The sequence below is a fragment of the Anopheles nili genome, chromosome 3 (assembly GCF_943737925.1).
Source record: "Anopheles nili chromosome 3, idAnoNiliSN_F5_01, whole genome shotgun sequence".
NCBI lineage: Eukaryota > Metazoa > Arthropoda > Insecta > Diptera > Culicidae > Anopheles > Anopheles nili.
The window spans coordinates 11,787,904-11,807,195 of NC_071292.1; the positions used below are offsets into that span (position 1 = coordinate 11,787,904).

Below are 19,292 nucleotides of genomic sequence, written 5' to 3' on the forward strand. Positions count from 1 at the left end.
GAAACGGTATAACATGGAATCGATAAGGTATACCGAAAATAGAAAGAAGGAATACGCGAAATTGCTATTTTTAGCTTATCTTTATACATTTAATTTCCAGTAACGGTATGATTCATATAGGAAAACGAGCGCAAGAAAAATAATAAGACGTATGTTCGGTTTGTTTGACTTCGCTTACCGAAGCAGCGAACCCATTGCTGCGGCTAAAAATAGCCATTTTTTAATCAATTAACAACACATTTTCTCACCTTTGCCGACCGTATTCACAAGCATTTTTGCATTGAGCGGAAAAAAGGTGCGATCCGTTACGAAACCGCTAACGGCATGCGGCGGAGGGAAAACGAGTGTTGGCAAGTTTCCTTCGTTTCGGCCCATATTTATACGCCAGAAACCGCAACCGACTACCACAGCAAATCAATTGGCCACATTCGAGGTGCGCTGCCGGCTATGCATTACCAGATAGCACACGAAGAATGTAAACATTAAGGGAGCCCATTTTTATTTTACTTTTCATTTCTCATGGCATTTAGAAGTTCAACGACCCAATTGATGACCATAAAATGCCTTCCTGTTTTTCCACTCGCGAATCAACCTCTGCCGATCGATTTCGATGCCATGTTTGGGGGCAGCGAATGGGAAACGATAAAAGTTGACTTCGTCAATTCATGTTTATGATTGTGCTGCAGAATATTAATTAGCCACGGTAATGATGACCTTCCGAATTTAATTCAAATTGCACCGGGGGACTCGTGTCATTAGTCAAACTCAAAGGGAAATTCATTCATAGCGGACGCAAACGCCTCGGGTTGTAACCGAAGTCAATGGCTTGTTGTGCACCACTTGGCATGCAATTTTTCGGTAAGTAGCTTCACAATCACGCCACTTTTGACCGCAATTGGTAATGTAAATCATAGCTATTTCGAACACGAAGCTGGAACTCGGAAGGGCTTCTCGTACTCCTTTAGCTTACAACGAAACAAACGAAACGTGTCACTAAATAACGACTTCAAGCGAGACTCATAACCACTCTAAACAAATAGATTAAGCTAACGATCTTATTAGTGCATTCTGCATCTCAGAGGCATGTTTCACGGTAGTCGTGAAGTTATGCATATGCAATCAAGCATCATTAACTATCCCTTCACGAAGCCCTGCCCACATGGATGCATTTTATTTCAGTGCATTATTCCGCAACCAGCGACAACAAAAGAGACAACATGGCCAGTGCGAGAGAATCAACTGCGCCTTCACAATGTCAGGCGCGGTTGCAGATGCACCAGCGGTACATTTCAATCTGCACCGCCATGTCGACCGCCACCGGGACGTCGTGAGGAAGCACCGAAGAAGCCAGAAGCGCAACATATTGTTGCTGGCGAACGGCGCGTGAATTGAGATTTCGCCACGGCTCGTCCTTGATCATCAAGGCTGCCGTTAGTCATGCCAGCTCGATAAGGCTGGTCACTCCCTTCATTTCCCATATCATCAATCATCATTTCTTCGTTCCCGAAACTCGCCGTCGCAAGCGAACGGCGGCGGATCGGTACACTCGCGGAAGCTTACAATTAGCAACGTTCTTCAAGTGCTTCGGCGCTGCAGCAACATTATTCTGGCTTTATTTTCGCGTTTCGCTTCCACTCGGGCGGTTTTTTTTTGCAATTATACACTCACTTGTAGGGAAAATTATTACATTGTCAGAAATGAACCGTTCGTCGATTAGCGCCCAACTAGCGCCAAAGGTATCCATCATTCGCACGTTGGGACCTTAGCCATCGGTAAACGCCACGCGAGAAGCGGAAAGAATTTAGCGGATGATAATAAATTATCGCTTCTGACAGCGGTCACTGCAGGGTTCAAAGAACGTACATGTTTTTTTTTTCATGATAAAACAAAGGTTAAGCGAGGATTGATGCAATTAGTCAAAGTCTCTTTAGATAATACTCCGGTGCTTATTGTTCGGATACTCTGCATTCCTTTTTTTACTAGATACATACTAACTCTTGACAGCTGTTTTTTTTTTGTACGACATTTGACCTTAATAGCAATTCCAAAAATGGACTGGATAATTTGACGCAAAAACGAGCAAATTTGGTGGATATCCAGTAATAGCTACACTGGCTTTTCACGTAGCCCATAAAGCGATAATGGTATGACATAAACAATGAATAAAATTAGCTTCATACCAAGAAAATCAGCTCACATAGTTCTCGATAATATCTAAAAGCGGATTATGAGTCCTTATTATAGAGCGGTTTGAAACATATCGTTTACAAACAGACTGGAGTGCTTTAATGTTCTGGAAAATGTTCTCTATTCAAACACAGGCACTCACAAACCTACATTAGCTTTATGAATGAATCAATCATTGAATTGAAATTAGTCATATTCCACTCAGACAGAGCAGAACCTGCCCTAACTCAGATACGATTATACCGAACAAACATCCTCCAAACAGCAACGGCGCTGATCAGTTTGATCTAAATCCAGCGAGCGTCTAACGATAATTATCATTTCTAGGAGCACCGACTCGGACCGTGCACAATCATCATGCTCTCTAACTGCAACAGCAAAGAAACTCCTGCTTGGGATGCATGCCCAGAAGTGCTGTTTTTCTTTACCATTTATGCTTTTCTGCCCGTTGAAGGGACATAACAGCCCATCCAGATGCCGTGCCACTCCTAACACCAACCAGCCCGTGCCATTGGCCAGCATCGGTATCGTGTGCTCAATGCGACATCAAACTGAAACAGGTGGAGAAGGCCCAGTTACCGGGGAACGGTGGAGTTAATGATGCAACAATGATAGTGATGATGGCGAACCGGGCAAAATTATCCTCCACGACAACCACAACGATGACGATGACGATGATGATGATGATGATGATGAGAGTGTAATTATTTCCGTTCCGTACGAGCGTCAGTTCCGCGAGGACGGATGTGTGCCTTCTTACGGCGCGCGACCGTGGCCATAAAACGCTCTGCGGTACTCGGTTTTAAACGCTGCCGTACGACGCCAAAGGCAATGTTTTGAGTGACACATTTTCCAGGGTGGAATTATGTCAACGAAAGTAATTTATCATTTGCTTCGAGAGCTCCGAGAGCTGCATCGGTCATCGAGTCCTGGGGCCATCAGTTGCGTTGCCTTTCGTCTCACCTTGGTGCACATTCGATTTGCAGCCGTTTTTCTGCCTGTCCTTAAAAACTATTTCATTTACACATTTTTAACCCTCCCATCTCTCAACCACCCCGTTCGGTCACCAGTCGCGACAAGCCGGCTAAGCCAGAACCAAGCAGAAGGTGCATGATCTTCTCTCTCTCTCTGATGCCGATCGGGTGTACTTTTGCTCCCGGCCCGTGCATAGTTTGACAGTGTCCTGACCTTCCCCAGGGCAGCCCATCAAACGGGTGGAATGAAGTCGATGTTCGCGCTGATGAGGATGAATGCAGAAGTGCATAATTTGACATTATTATCGCACACTGCATTGATGCACGGGCGCGCGGATCGCGAACGCTCTGGTCGAAGATTGCCCCGCGAAGACGATCGGTGATCATTAGAACAGGCGTTGTGTCAAGAATGAGATAAAATTAATGCAGTAGCATTTTTACGCTCGCACGAAGCAACGCCTGCCCGCGGGTGCTGCTGCACGCTGACCTATATTAGGGTGAAATTACTCGCCGGATTGCAATTGCTGCATTCCGCCGCGTCATGATGATACAATTTTCCACGTAATTACGTACTGATACACTGAAAAACGGCCCAAGTGGAATGTTGATTTGCGTCTCGCAGTCGGTTCTTCTTCTTCGGTTACGGTTGGGGATGCAATTTTTCAATTTTGTTTCAACAGCTAGCTAGGGTAACACTATTTGCAGTTGCAAGGTTGCATCGTTGGATCGAAAGTTAATGTGATAAAGTTAAGAATATAAACAAATACTCTTTACACGTTGCAGAAGCAATTTCAGATTATTTCTACCAACTTATCAGGTTTTAAAAATGTGTATAAACGTACATCAACCCACGATAGAAACACCATTGAACTAGTGTCTCTAGAAATTTCATAATAAAATCATCACTTCATAGTTCGATCATTTTAATTTTGTGGACAGAACAATACATCCTTGCACGCTACTTCAAAGCGTCTCAATAATGATCCCTTTTCACCACACCAAAACAATCCCGATCAAACCAAACGTCACGCATTTGGAGATATTTCCCCCGAGAATCAAACCCACCAACGCACGATATCAGCCAAATTAACCCTAAATAAAGTCAATTATCACATTACCGATGCATTACCGGTTCATGACCTACTCACACCCCGACTAGCGTTTCCGTAGATGCGCCGCAACCAATATCGGTTCCCATCGAACCATCGATCGATCCCATCGCGGTGTGCATCCGAACCGCGTGCTTCTCTTAGGGTAGGGCAGGATTTAATTCAATTTGCACCGCGCGCATGCTGCTAGCTTGCCTCCGGTGTTCATCCGACCAAGGAAACGCCACCCAAAAGGAGGGACACACCACGAACGAAAAGATCCATTTACCATCCACGATTTGAATCCACGGGAAGCACCAGGTGAATAACACCGATCCCAACCCCCACCCACTGGATCGGTCATCATCCCCACCATCTGTTTCTGAGCTTGTCACCGACATCCCAACGGGCAACGTAGCGGTTCTTCTTGGGGTTTGCGACAGGTCCTGCGACTTTACCGACCACACCGATTCGCCAGGGCGTTTCGGTGCATCATAAATGAGACGAAGTAGATAGCGGTGTGACAGCTGAAGACGGCAGACTGGGTGGACGGGTTGGAAGGAGGGTGGTGCACGTCATTGACCGGCACCTTTTCTTTTGTTTGTGGGGTGGGTTCTGTTTGACTTCTGCGGCGAGAAAACGGTGCAAATGCCCGGTTTATGGTTCTGTTTACATACGTCCATTTCGCGGTTATCGAACCTGGGAGCATGAAACGCAGTTCGAAGTCATGGAATCCGTGGAACCGGCATGGGGGGTGGGTTGTCCGCCCGCACCAACACCAACCGAAGAAGCACGCAAGTAGCGTCTTGGGAGACAAGACACTAGACGGGGACAGGATCGTCCTGTCGTTCTGTGCAGTCAGACTGATAAATCGCCAAGCATTTGGGGTACAATTAAGACGCGGCTTGGGAGCTAGGTGTTCAAGAAAAGAACTAAAAAAGTGGCACATTTTAATGCGGCACTCTTAAGGGCATCAACCTCCTGATGAGTTGTCCCCTTTTTTTTTTTGAAGCCACTCACAACCTTTTCGTGGTGACAAAAATGTGTTTATTCTCCACGAATAAGACGCGTTTATCAACATTTCAACAGGCCTGTTGGCCGAGGGTTCGTTGTATGGAAAAAAATCGAATCACTCATTTCCGAAGGCTCATTAGCACCTGGCAGCTAAGCATGAAAAAGAGCAAATTACAACTAAAAGCTCCCCGGTCAATTCCACAGCAGCATTGGCAATCTTCTGCAACGTAGCGGCCAGCATACCACAAAACCCATGAGCCCCCATCCGCTGCTGCCGAGCTGCAGCAAACGAACGGACTGCAATCGAGAGAACCGGCGTTACCGGTGAATCTCGGCGCGGACGGACAAAGAGCGTACACAGCCTATTTAGCTACAGTCTCGATTCAATGAGTTTACAATTATCCTAACTCTCCAAACACGGCAAATCGGTTCGGTTCGTTACTTGCGCCGTGTCCGCGGTGAAGTTGCGTGTAGTCGCTCCCGTGCCTTCTACTTCTTCGGGCCGGGATCTTCTATCCTGCTTCTGGCCCTGCCCCTCAAACGAGCAGATAAACATTCATGACGTCGGGAAAGGGGGCCTTCACCTGGGGGCCCTTTAAGAGCGCCGCCTCTGAAACCGCAGCCACTGATGAACCATTATCATCGGCCCGAACGGATACTGCACGCAATCAGGTGCATGCAAACGTAACTGGCCGCACAAGAGAACCAGCTTCCATCTCGGCACACGCAGAGAGAGGGGGTTCTGAGTCTTTTTTGACTGCTTTTAGAAATTGAACCGCAGGAAACAGGAAGCGAAGGTAACGCAGTTGATTGCGTTTTTCTCATTTCCAGCGGTTCCACATGCCTTAGCCTTTTTCTCGTGGCTGCGCCCGTGCCCTTCACCGCCCCCGGGGACCATGTTTTGCCTCTGGCGAGCAGAAAATGAACATTCAAGATGCAAACATACAGACACACACACACAGATGCGAACGCGCACGCAGGTCAATGGACTTTGTGCAAGGGAAACGATCGGTATCGGGGGTATGGATTTAAAATCGCAATCCGGCGCGTTTGGCGAATTTCGCTAGCTTCTCGCGCGTTTCGTTCACTTTTGCGTGGCTAACGGGGAGGCCTTTAAAAACCATCCATCCTCACCATGCGCTACAGAAAGAGGCGCTTTTCCAGTGCCCAATCCAATGAATGATGCCGTTCCGAAAGCCGAACGGTTCTCGAACGGGATGGAATCGAGCAAGGTGGGTTTCTGGCGGTCGTTTTCGAATCGATGAACTTTGACAGACGGAAGGAATGGTACAGTTGATTAGAGCAAACGTTTTCGTTGGTTGGTAAAACGTACAAAACATCATGCAGGTTAACGTGTACATTCTACCATCCTTTGATCATGAATTAATGCGGTAGGGTTTTTATTATTACAAATACAAAAGTTGAAATGATTTGTGACGGATATACAGAATACAAAAAGCAATAGTTTATGAAGACACGTTATGCATTATGTATCACAAAAGTACGAAGCTAATTATTTAATCAGCCCATCTATATACAACACCGGTATCAACACCGAAAGCCGGCTACCAAAAAGATGACTCACAGGACCTAATTGAGGCATGGGTGGCTTACGTGAGGCACACCGTTCGAAAGAATAGTGTACCGGCAGGAACTCTGCCAAACACATACACAAATACCAAACAATCCTTTTGGGGCCCCCACCCGATGAGGGGAAGAATCAGGAAGCCCATTTGCTAGTCCCTGTTTGGCATACATTTACATTTGCGTGATGTTGAGCGTTTGATAAGCGATATTACATGTGTAGTATGTGTACATTTCCAACCCCTTTTGCAAATAATTTTTGAGGTCATTCAACTCGTGCAAGGGGTACGACGGGCCCTGTTTTATTTTTTTGCGCGCACGTCAAGGGGGTCGATAGTAGTAACGGACGCACGTAAACTAAAAACTCGCACCACCCCCACGCCGTAGCTCCAACTGTTGCCACGCAGATGTATGTAGGACGCCACACAACCTACATCACAGCGCACAGGACAACCGTGATGACGATGTTGGAAAATATTTAATACCCCTCGCCAAGCGCTCGCTCGATCGACGGACGATAGTGCGATAATGTCGGGTTAATAATCATGATTATTTTTCGAAGGGAAAAAGTACACCAAAGACAATAAAACACAATAAATTAAATCGGCAGCGTCGTCATTAATTCTAATTCATCGCAAAAAAAACATTTGCATTGCAACCCTTTCGCGCGAAGGACACACTCGGGGGATATAGGTTGGGGTCGGGTTTTGTGGTTTGGCTTACTTGCGCCGGTAATCCGCACGTCGGTGGATCGTGGGGTGTACGGTTTTGTTTTTGCGGCGTCCCTTACACAAATTTCACCAAGGATATCTGAAATTTATAAGCGACCTGGTCCCCGGAGCAACCCCAAAAACATCATCAAGCCGCCCGTCAAAAAGGGTCAAATTCTGGCCAATTCTGGCCTGCGGTTCAACGGTCGTCCGAGCCTTATCGACCCTCGCTGATCGAAAAGTGTCGGCAAATGACGGCAATCGGTCAGCACCGAAGGACAGTATGGTTTTGCACGGCACCTTCTTCTGCCATAGCCGACCTGCCATGCCGCAAAAACGTACCCCCCACGGTGCGAAGTGTCCGAATTGCAAATGGCAAAAGTATGTAAATTGGCTGATTTCAGCAGGGCACCCGCCATGTGCGTCGCGAGATGGGGCTACACCCTCTCGCCTGGAAGACAACGGTTTCTAACCGAAAAAGGCACCCCCATGTCCTGCGGCCAGCTGGCAGGGTCGACGACCACCCTGAGGGGTGTGTGTGTATGTGCGATAGCAGCAAAAGAAAACTGTACTTACTGAAGTCGATTAGCAGGCGACCATAACCCTTCCTTTGATACGGTGGTAAGGTAAGGATGCACGATACGTTGTAGTTGAGGAACGAGTTTTTCTCCTGCAAAAAAAAAAAGAAATAGAGTTAATTCGAAAACAAAACAATTTAGCGATCGAACATAGAATAAAACCAAAAGCATATGATATTTTAAGAAGCAAATATGCCTTCGGAAAATTCTTCATTTTACAACATATAAATTAAAAATAACATATACTTATAGTGTTTTATCGTCCATTATTTGTTAATGACAAAATACGCTGACAGCTTGTTTGACTGCAAACCTTTCTGTTCATAACTAAAGTCTTGTCAAAAAAGATTTTTTAATAATTTATTAAAGCCTATGAATTGCAACACACACATCCAACTCCAACCCCCAACGTTGTACAATCAACGGTTGCAGAAAAAGACAACTTTATGCTGTAGCACCTCTCACGGGGTGTCAACCGAAACAACTTATGCTATATGCAGGCAGCCATTAATAGAACTCCCTCTTCGCAAGAGGCAAACCACTTCGTCGGGACATTATCGCGTCATAAAAAAAAAGCTGCGTTTTGTGCACCGTTAGCATCAACTGCCGCGACACACAAAAATTCTTCCGTGAGTACGTCAGGATCTAGTGCTTGTTGAATTAAGTACCCTTGTAAAGAAGCTCTTGATATGCGTCGCAAAAAAACACAGCAGCTCCTCTATATTGCCGAGAAGACTTGCTGTAAGTGTAATGTGTATAATTAATTATGCACAATAAACGCTTAAAACGCTGTACAAAGTATTATAAAAGTGAGATGCACTTAAAATTAATGAAAATCGGTCAAGAAAAAACCCTTCTTGTCAGTTATTTCATTGCTTTCAGGTGTGTGACTGTATGTTTCCATAAGTCACGGTGCTTCAGTTTAGCATTAAAATCGGAATCACTCGAACACCACCAAACACGCAAATCACATTAAACTCAACGCTCAACTCATCCTATGCATTCGTGAAAAAGGGAAAACCCTCCACAGCCTTATCTGCGTATCTGACGATCGGACATCCGATAGCTGCACATAATGTCGCACTAATGATATGGAAACACATGTTAAATGCAATTTTAAGCCAACAAAAAATGCATTACAAGCTATTAAATCCTTCTTATTAATGCACATTCGAGCGTTACTCGGATGGGCATGGTTGCAGGCAACACAAAAAGAGCAAAAAAATCCAAATTTTATGTTTAATTTATAAAAAAAAAGAGCACCAATTAATACGCCAAGGCACCGCTGCGGGAATGAAGTGCTTCCTTATCAACGCCATCATCATCGATAGTGATCTTACAAACAAGAGTGTAAACAAATAAACTAGCTGTTATAATTAGCCAAAAACTAAATATAACCAATACGCGCCCTTACCCTCGGTACGCCCGCAGCATAATGCCCTTATTAAAAGAGAGTGAAAAAAAATGAAAAATTCACCCGAGCTTTCAGGCGACTGCAGTGTGACCGGTTGCTTACCGGTGTCTTGTGGCGGATGTCATGCTCCGTCATATATTTCCCAGTGTGCCTCCTTTTTTTTGCAAAAAAAAATATCGTTTCCGAACTACCGCTCGTCGTTGGGTAGCTTGCAGCGACAACACCCTTCAATTTGCATCAAATTATGGTACACGCTGCCACCGTCGATGACGACCGGGTAGATGGCTAGCGGTTGGCACTTTTGCATGATTCGGCATCGAAGCTCCCCGTGTGTTCCCTGTTTTTTCTTTTGTCTCTCTCTCTCTCTCTCTCTCTCTCCTGTCGAGGCGGTTTTTCGTGGTGTCGCCGAGTTTAACCATCACTGGCCGTCCGTCAACAACGACAAAAATGCGACCCGTAAGATGTATTTACGGGCTACCGTGTCGTTTGTCGTTACCTCTCTCGGCAAACCGCGGCCAGAGAGCACAGACACACAAAAATAAAAGCCCACCAGAGCCTTATCTAAGCCATCTTCGCACAGTCCCACCAGCCCATGACCCAAGCAAAAGATCCCTTTACATCGCTGGCAGCGAAGAGATGGAGGATGATACTCATCTTTCCCTCCATCGCAGGCACCACCGTTGGAAATGTTAGCTCGTTGAGCCGAGCTCGGAAGCAGAAAATAAATAAATGTTAAGACAACAACAAAAAAACGAAACATCATCCAGCTTGTAGCGCAAAAAAAAATGCGCCCCACAACCAACCCCTAGCGGGCTGATGTCGCTTTCCAGTGCTTGCCTTTTATTGTCGCTAATATATCTGATTCAATATATTTTGTTAATTGCGTCTCATAAAACTTGCTCAACTGTGTGTGTGTATGTTTCAAAATTCGCCGTTCTTGGTGCGTCCGTTTCCGCTGGTGGAGCATAAATTTAAAAAAAAATGCCACTGCTCTCCTCGACGGACCGATCGTTGGTGCGCTGCATACTGAAGCGCACCGGAGCACAAGCACCTCGGGGTCAGCAATGGTTGCCCTCTACCACGTGAAAGCTGCCCCGGGTGAAGACGACCCGCGTGTCAATACGAGCGGACGAGTCCTAATGGTGTGCCGGATCCGTGCAATCTAGTCCCCACCCACCTACGGCAGCTGTAGGTGCCCCATCATCACCACGAAGCGATGGTGGCTCTGGCCCTGACGGTGATAATGATAATCGTAAGTGGATAGGGTCAATTGCCACCGGGGGTCAAACGTTCGCAACCGCCAACCGCACCCGGCCAATCGGCGGAGGAGTGTGTAAAGTGTGATGGTGTTAAAACAAAATTACCATTTTTTACCATGCTGTAAAACTTGCCAACACCGCTAGCGGTCATTTGGGAGCTGTTCTTTTTTTTGTTTTTTTGGCCTCAGGTCGAGAGAAAACTAACAGAGAGCAATAGAGCGTGTGGCAAGCGGAAAGGCCATAAGTGCTGAAGCTAAAGACGCAGAGAAGCGAGAGCTAACGGAAAACTGTTTCGAGTTTATGAAAGGAACGAAAAGACCAGTCCTCCCAAAGACCAGTAGCTGGCTCTGCCGGGCGAGTGAGTGTTTTTGGGCCAATGCAAGCCCGCCGGAACGAAGTGCAATGGAAATAAAATTAATGCATAAAGTGCGGGGCAAAACTTACGCCACCGAAAATGCTGCTCCGGAGAGCATTACTTGCGTTATCAGGCTGCTTCAGATGGAGCAAGTAGATAAGGCTTACGGCGAGGGATCACGCCAAAATAAACGAAAATAGTACACCGTTAGGTTGCGGAAAAATAAAATACAACCAGCTCACGCCAAGTAGCATAAAGCAGCCGAATGAGTAACACAGTAAATCAGTCGAAATTTGGTTTAACATATAACCCTCATTAGATCTCATTAAAGCAATCGAAAAGTCAAATACAAAAACATTTTTAATTGGAAAATACAGGACTCTGTGCAATGATGCTGAACAACGATTCGACTATCGCCTTGTTAGTGATAAATGATATTATTTGAACACCCATGAATAATAAACCACATGTGCTGGTACAAATCCCACCTCAAATAATCGATATGAATAATGACGAGCTGCAAACGCACAGAGATTAATGGATTATTCAATTCAAATCATACGGTATCGACAACAAAAAATATGGTACGCCCCAATCCACACTGCCAGGTGAATTAATTAATGACGTCACGTTGAACAATTTCTTCGCGCACATCGGAAGAACCACTGACCCTATCCGTGGAATGCCGCCCCAGCACCCAGGGTGGGGTGGAGGGGTTGATTATGAATCAAAACATGCCGGCCGTTTATGGAAACAAAATTGCTACCGAAACTGTGGTCACCATCCTAAATTGGGCCGTCATTAACGATGATGTTTTTTCAAAAACCCAACCTTAATCGAATCGCTTCCATCGGCGGCTGATTAAGTTGCAAGCGAACGGTCCCTAGCGTGTACACAATTTTTTTCCCCTCCCGCTTGTTTTTTTTTTATCGTATACTTTTTCCCATTTGAAAAATGCGTGCACAGGAACGCCACACCGCGTTAAAAACCAATACAGTACGTAGCAAGAAGCGCGAGCGCCATCAAATCATTAGCGCACCGGGGAAGCATCCCGACAACTTTCGGGGGCTTTTGCTTAAATTTTACGCTTCAGAATCGTCTCTCCAGTGCCACGGAACATTAAGTCCGGCAATATCCGGTGATACCGTCTTCCGGTTGTCTGCTTCCCGCGTCCCAGTCGCGCCCAAAGCACCATTCATTAAATGGCCGTAGTTTGACATGGACACACGGCTAGCAGATAAGCAACGCGAGGCTACCGGCCAATCTGGCGGGTGCTAAGTCAAGGTCTACGCCAATCCTCCCTTTGGGCTGCGCATCCGCAGAATGACAATAAACACCTGCACCGTGCTCTGGCGCCCATTTTCCGGCGTTCCCGGCGTTGGCGGGAACAATACACCAAGCGACCGCTGTCCACGAAAGACAAGATCAAAGAAAACAAAGCAGAAAAGAGCGAGAAAGCGAGAGAGGGCTAGCAAGCGAAAGGAAGACATTATGAAATAATGACGGCTAGATCGCTGGAATGGGGTTCTTCTATTATCCGGGACAAAATATGTGCTAATTTATGTACATTCATTTGGAACATTGTGCGGTTCCGAAACCGGCCAGCGATCAACCCGGGGCATCGCATGATAGCACCGGCCGGGTTCATGATCGAACGGATCTGGACACCTCCGCCGAAACATGCAACTTGTGGGCACTCTCTGGTGGAGGGAACAAAAAACTACCCCATGTGAAGCCTACACACGCTTTCCACGACCTAGCGAGTGGAAGAGGCGCGAAGATCGCGCATCGAAGCCATTAAAAAAAAGAAGATCTCCCACCCTTGATCGCTACTCACACACACACATACACAATTGTGCGAGTGCGGGACGAGAGTTTGGCTATTGCGGAGTCTAGCCGTTTTATGAATGAAACGAGCAAGCAGGCCCAAGAGTCTTTCTAGTGGTCTTTCGGAGCTTGCCAAAACAACCGGAAAACGCTAGGCGTTTGGGGAACAAATCGCCAACGGTTCGCGGGCCGGTGAATAATAGCTTTGTTCGCGAAATTTATTCTTCAAGATGCTCATCTACGAAACGGCTACGAAAGGTACGCTCGGTGTTGGGGAATCAACGGAGTAAAGGTACTGTGGTCGAAGCAAATGCGTACTCGGACCAATTTGGTTACTTTTAAAATTAACAAAAAATTTAAATGGCTGCCAAAGTGTGAGCAGTCGCCAAGGTAAGCCATCAACACTGCTACATTAATGTTTCATTATTCTATCAATTTACGAATGCGCATTGCGAGAAGCTTTTCTGGAAATAATACTGACTTCAATGAAAGTATGCATGACCTTTAGAACCATTTAGAGTAGCGTTTAAATCTTTAGAAAGTTAACGTGAACAACATTACATTTTAGTAGCAAAACGAACAAGGATAAATGAGACCCGGTTCACGGTAAAAAAGCAGAAATTTCACGCAACAATACAAAACCCCAATTGCACTCTTCCCGGCCTCGCCACCGTGAACGATAATTTGTATTCAATTCAACGGGATTCAACCACAGACCCGCTGAAAAGCGCCCAGAATTGCATGCATGAAATATGAGTTAAGCAAACAATCTCAAAAGCTGATTACATGCTGCAAATCGGCCCGCTCCAAGACGTTTTAAGCAAACAGTGCCGGAACCCCGTTAAGGGCACGTAAGGTTTCACGCGGGGGAGTGAAAAACCCGCACGAAAGGGTCACCCGTGGTGGCTTCCTCGCACAACGAACCCACGGCACAAAGGCCGAACGAACAACCGGGCCGGAGCTTAGGGCATCGCCTCGATCCCTGGTGGCGAAGGATTCCCTACCCACCACACCGACCAGGAGGTTGTCAGGTTAATTATGAGCTGAAAATTTATTTGCCCTTTTACCAGTGAGGAAGCGGGTTACTTTTGTGCAGCCAATTTTTCATCCTTGCATTTTTTTTTTGGTCCTCGAGCTCTCGAGTTTGGGGCTTAAAATCGCGCCCTCCTGCCTTTGGTGACAGAGAGCGCGATGTCGAGGATGCAATGGTGACCGAAACGACCCAGGTACCAGATTCTCGGAGGTGTAGGGCACGATTTTTATGGGCAGCTTTACTGCAAACAACGGGCGTGAAATTATCCATTAGCCTTCCGGCTCGATTGACCGTGAGTAGGTAGCTGACAAGGGCCAGACTAAGCGACAAATTGTGCGCCATAAATTTGCAAGCCGCGCGTATTTTTAGCACCCCGCGAGATGTTCTTATTATTATCACACGCCGGGAGGGCGCGCGAATGCAGAAGGAACAATATTCATATAAATAAATTTTTTTTGATGCTCAATCCGTTCATCCTGGACAAGCCAGCAAAGGCCCGCACCGTGCGGTCGATAATTTACGAGCGATCTTCGGACGTACCGATCCTCAGAGTGCACGTACAAAAAGGGCACGCCATAAATTATAACCGCAAAGTAAAAGGCACTCCAACGGAAGCTCCCACGCAACGCGTCCAAGCAAGCATTCAGTGGGCGCGTGTGGTTTTTCCTTTCGATCAGTCGCACTCACCGCTGGTGGCACGGGTGTAGGACCCACTGGTAAGGATATTTTTGAACAAATTTTCGCTTTAAGAAATTGCCATCCCTTTTCTAACTACGCGCTTGAACACGTCCAGCGCGTGCTACCGTTACATCGTAACCCGTTACCACACGGTGCGGTTTTGTTTCTCTGTTCAACCGCCGCCGAAAGCGGCTGATATTGGGCGTAGGTGTATTAGACAACTAGTCAAATTACTTCAGCGCTCGTGCACGTGCTCGGTTTGCGAACCAGCGCAGAAGTGTGCTCTAAATACGCCATCGAAACCATTGACGAGTTGGTTCACGGCAAGCCTTCGTCACTAAACACCGTTCAAAACTGCTAAACTCGCTGCAACCTGGTATCATCCGGCGCTGGAATCCGCACCGATTCCGGCGCGAGCCAGAACAAAGGACACCACTGCTTCAAAGGATCATTGCACGGTTGGGACCGAAAGAGAGAGAGAGAGAGCGAGAGAGATGCGACCAAAAATGCAGCCGAGACGCGAGGCTCAAAAACGCCTACCGACGGTGGATTAGGCGAAAAATCTCTTATCGAAATTAAATAGTACATCAGCGACAACCTCGGGGAGAGATGCGTTGGTGTGCGAATCCTGCGAGTCCTAAAATCCTTGCGTCCGATCGAATCGACCCGCAAAAGAGACGAACGACCGACGCGCTTCGTCAACTGGGAAAAGGACTTTCAACCCAGACGGCCGATGATTCCGACCCTCCCCCCGAATCCGCCAGCAAGCAGAAAGGACACAGACGCATCAGGCGTGGAAAAAGGGAAAGAGAACCAACAACAAAAAAACACGAACCACCCCCGCGAAGTACCCGCGAGCGGCGGGCATAAAACCCACAAGCACAATGCGTCCGCGTGTGACGAAAGAATCGGTGCGACATCAAATTTTATTATCCCGCTTCCTATTTGCGACGTTGCCCGCGCGCTCTTCTGCCCTGGCGCTCGCGGAAAGCCTGGCGAGTTCCGGTTTGGTTCCCGAGGAACAAAGGCTAATGCCTTTCAAACGCGCCCCTCATCCGCGTCTGGTGCGCTTATCCATCCACCCACGCGCCGCCGGCGGCATCGAGGGAAATGCTCCCCTCCACGAAAAACCCAACACACCCATCGGAGCATCCATTCGATGCGTTTCCGTTTCGCAATTCCTGCATCCTCGCGAACGCAAGCGCCATTTGTTCTGGCGGAGTGCGGAGTGCGTGTGTATTCCGCACCCGAGGGCCCCGGGTTTGAGTCCTACGCACAGACGAGACGTGGACACACATTCATCTTTTGTCGCATGCCACGGAACAAAGCGCCCTTCCGCCACCCACATCGCTCAGTTTTCCCGTTTCCCTAGCGGCTAGCGACAGCAGCAGCAGCATATTATCAAACCGTTTATTAAATATATACATATTAAACACTCCCCCCCCCTTCGGTCGGGTGGCTTGCTTTAGCCGTCAAAAATTTGTCCCACCCAACCCTCGGCCCGGTTTCTGTCACGGCGAGAACACGCCGGGAAATCTCGCTTTTCAATTCCACGCAAAACTGCATGCAAAACCCACCATCGGAGGTGGGAAGGTGTTTGGTTTCCGGAAAAACGCGTCGCCGCAGTATACTGGGGGTGGGGTGGAAGGGTGGTTTAGGACTGGCACCCTGCTCCCGGAGCCACCCCGGTCTGGTGAACTTCGCCCTCAGTGCCGGGACCCCGTCGCGACACCAGACGAGCCTCGGAGCCAACAACGAAAGGGCAATGACCGAATTTCAGTCCGCCAGCTCCCCCCCCCCCCCCCCCCCCGGGGCCAATGAAGCCCTCCCTGGCTTCCCCGGGCCGTGGGTGTGTGTGTGTGTGTCTGCCAGTCTCGTTGACCTTCCCCATGGTCGTTGGTGTCTTCGCAAAAAGGGAGATTCGCCCGCCACACCCAAGCATCCCGGTCGATCCTGGCAGCGTCGGAGTCTGCAGCGCCAACTCGTGGCGGTGGATGTTTTTTTTTTTTGCTCTCTCGCTCTCGCTCTGGTGGCTTTTCCACCCAACGGCCGGATGTAGTAGTTGTGTAGTAACGATAGACCCCTAGCGCTGTCTGGCGTATTCACACGCACGCGTACACCCAAAAACACGAGCCTGTAGTACTCGATTGTGAATGGAGAATTCTGAACGCTCCGTTGAGAACGCTTTCCACCCAAGAGGGGGGGGGGGAGGTCCTGGAACGGGGTGTCTACAACACCCGTCTGGAGGTACGACCAGTCGTCGATTTCCCACCACCACCAGCACCATTGATAACTACGGTATGGCCCTTAAAAGGGCACACCAATACACCAGTAACAGCGGATACTACGGGAAAATCGCCGGTACCTCCCGACGTGAAAGAGAGAGAGAGAGAGTGTGGCCCTTTCGAGAGCGAACCTGGTAGGGCCGGTTTTTCCAGCTACCAACACAACCACAGCCAGCGGTGGCCGTCAGGAGAAAAGCCGCCCTTATGTACGCCGAAGGACGCGTTTCGTCCTGTCGTAGAGCCGACGAGCGGCCGCTCACCCAGCTGTGCAACCGGATCTCGGAGATGCCCATCATCAGCCTCCCAGGATTTAGTCCGTTCTGGCTGTTGCGCGCTCTTTCACGCGTGCACGCTCCCGTTCAAGCGGCGGACACGCCAGCATAAACACGGCTCGCTCCCAACCGACGGCGAATACCAGCGACGCAGGACTCCGAACAAGCCGACAATATGCTCCCCGGTTGTGCCCGGGCTCTGAACCCGGGGAGCTGTCTGGGTAGCAGGCGAGAAGAGTGGGAGGTGATGGGAGTCCTTTTTTTTCGCAGCCCAACCACCCCAACTCACCCGACCACGTGTCTAGCCCGGCGCAAGCAAAAGAGAGCGCTCGTAGGAACTCGTCCTTCACCTTCACCCAGTCAGGCGGCATCAGACGGTGGGCTGCAAGGATGTGTGGGGAAGAGGAGTCCTTTTTTTTGCGTTTCTTTTATTTTGTATTTGCTCTCGCTCTCTCTCTCTCTCTCTCCCGTCGGGACCTCGTTATAGGTGGCTGTATACGCACAGTTTGCAATATCCTTTCGCATGCTACTGGCGTCTGGCTGTTGGCAGGAAAATAGCAGCAAATCCTTCTCTCTCTCTCGCTCTCTCACTCTCTCGCTATCTCTCTTTCTCTCTTGTTCTCCCTTCAACACGCACAAATCAACCGTGGGAAAGGGTGCCTACTTGAAGGAAGAATGAGGGATGCAAAAAAAAAGTATAAACGAGCGGGAGAAAAAAAATCCCAACAACGCACACAAACACACACACACACACACATACAGGATACGAGCGCGGCGGATAATAACAGACGAGCACGTCGGGAAGATGTGGCAAATCTGGCGGGAATCGGGTACGCAACGGCTATGTATACAATGCCCTCGACACACTTGCGCTCGTCGCTCGACAGCCGCAAGCCCGACCACCCTGGCAAGGATCTGGTGCTGTCTGCTCCCGAGTTCCCTTACCACCTCCCCCCCCTCCCCCCGTGTGACTCCCCTGTGGCCTGTCTACCGGCGATCACCCCAGCAGCACCCCAAAAAGTATTTTCGCATTTCAAACCTCTTCGTTATCCTGCGAGCGCAACACACGCGCGCGCGACTCCCGAGTTCCATCCCAGCCTCATTCATTCTCTCTCTCGCTCACTCTCTAGGACGTGCTTGAACCTTGCGCGTCCTTGCAGTCAAAACACCACACAGCCACACACACACACACACACACATCACACAGGGACAGAACCGGAACCGTAGCAACACGCGCTCCGGGCGAGGGCACGCTTTTCCGCGGCTCGCGTTACAAAACCCGAGCCACCACCCGAGGCGAACCGCCGCGGCCCGCCGTTTGGGGTCATTGAAATTTTGATTGCAACATCGTTTGCAACAGTCTGGCCGGGTTGGGTGGCCCACCTTCCATTCCTTCCTTCGGGCCTTATGCACCACCCTGCCCAAGAGGTACGCGGCTCAGTTCTCACTCGCGCTCTCGGTGAGCAATGGAAAACCGCCGCTTATGCTGGTGGCACAAAATCAACGCGAGACGCAAATGGTGCAAATACGGAAGGAGCGGAAGGAGAACCACGAAGAAAAAAAAAACAACAAGATAATAATAAAATCGATCGAACATTTTTGTTTGACGACATTCCGGCTTTATTTATGTCGCCGACATCATCCCCATCATCGATGTTCAGCCTCGCTGATTCGCCAGTAGCCCGCACCGATTCGTCCTTGCGCAAGAGTCCTTGCACAAGTCAAAGGACGGGAAGGACGGGAAGGACGGGAAGGAAACCCGTCACCACAACCCCCTGCTCCCGGTATGACCGTGCGCCTTGATGTGTGATTGTAAATTTCACCCGACGCACCTTTCCGGCCTTTTTCCCGGAAGTTTTCCGGCATTCCATCTCGGGCCCGGCGGCCTTCATCCGGCGTGTGGCTGCGGTTTTTTGGCAGGACAACGGTGGGCACCTTCCCGCGACTCTCGATCGAAATTGTTCCTTTTTCGGAGGTGGGCATGGGGGGAAGGAAGGCGTCTAGACGCTGCCAGAATCCGCATGATCGCTGGGG

The 19,292-nt window shown here is 48.6% G+C and overlaps 1 protein-coding gene across 1 annotated transcript in view; it reads right to left on the bottom strand.

Moving 5' to 3' along the window:
• The window catches only part of LOC128723515 (histone acetyltransferase KAT7), a 47,626-nt gene that overhangs the window by 22,301 nt on the left and 6,033 nt on the right, over positions 1 to 19,292 (bottom strand). Inside the window, exon 5 of the mRNA XM_053817269.1 lies at positions 8,134 to 8,227. Within this exon, the coding sequence (XP_053673244.1) occupies positions 8,134 to 8,227 (94 nt within the window). The remainder of the gene's footprint in view (positions 1 to 8,133; positions 8,228 to 19,292) is intronic.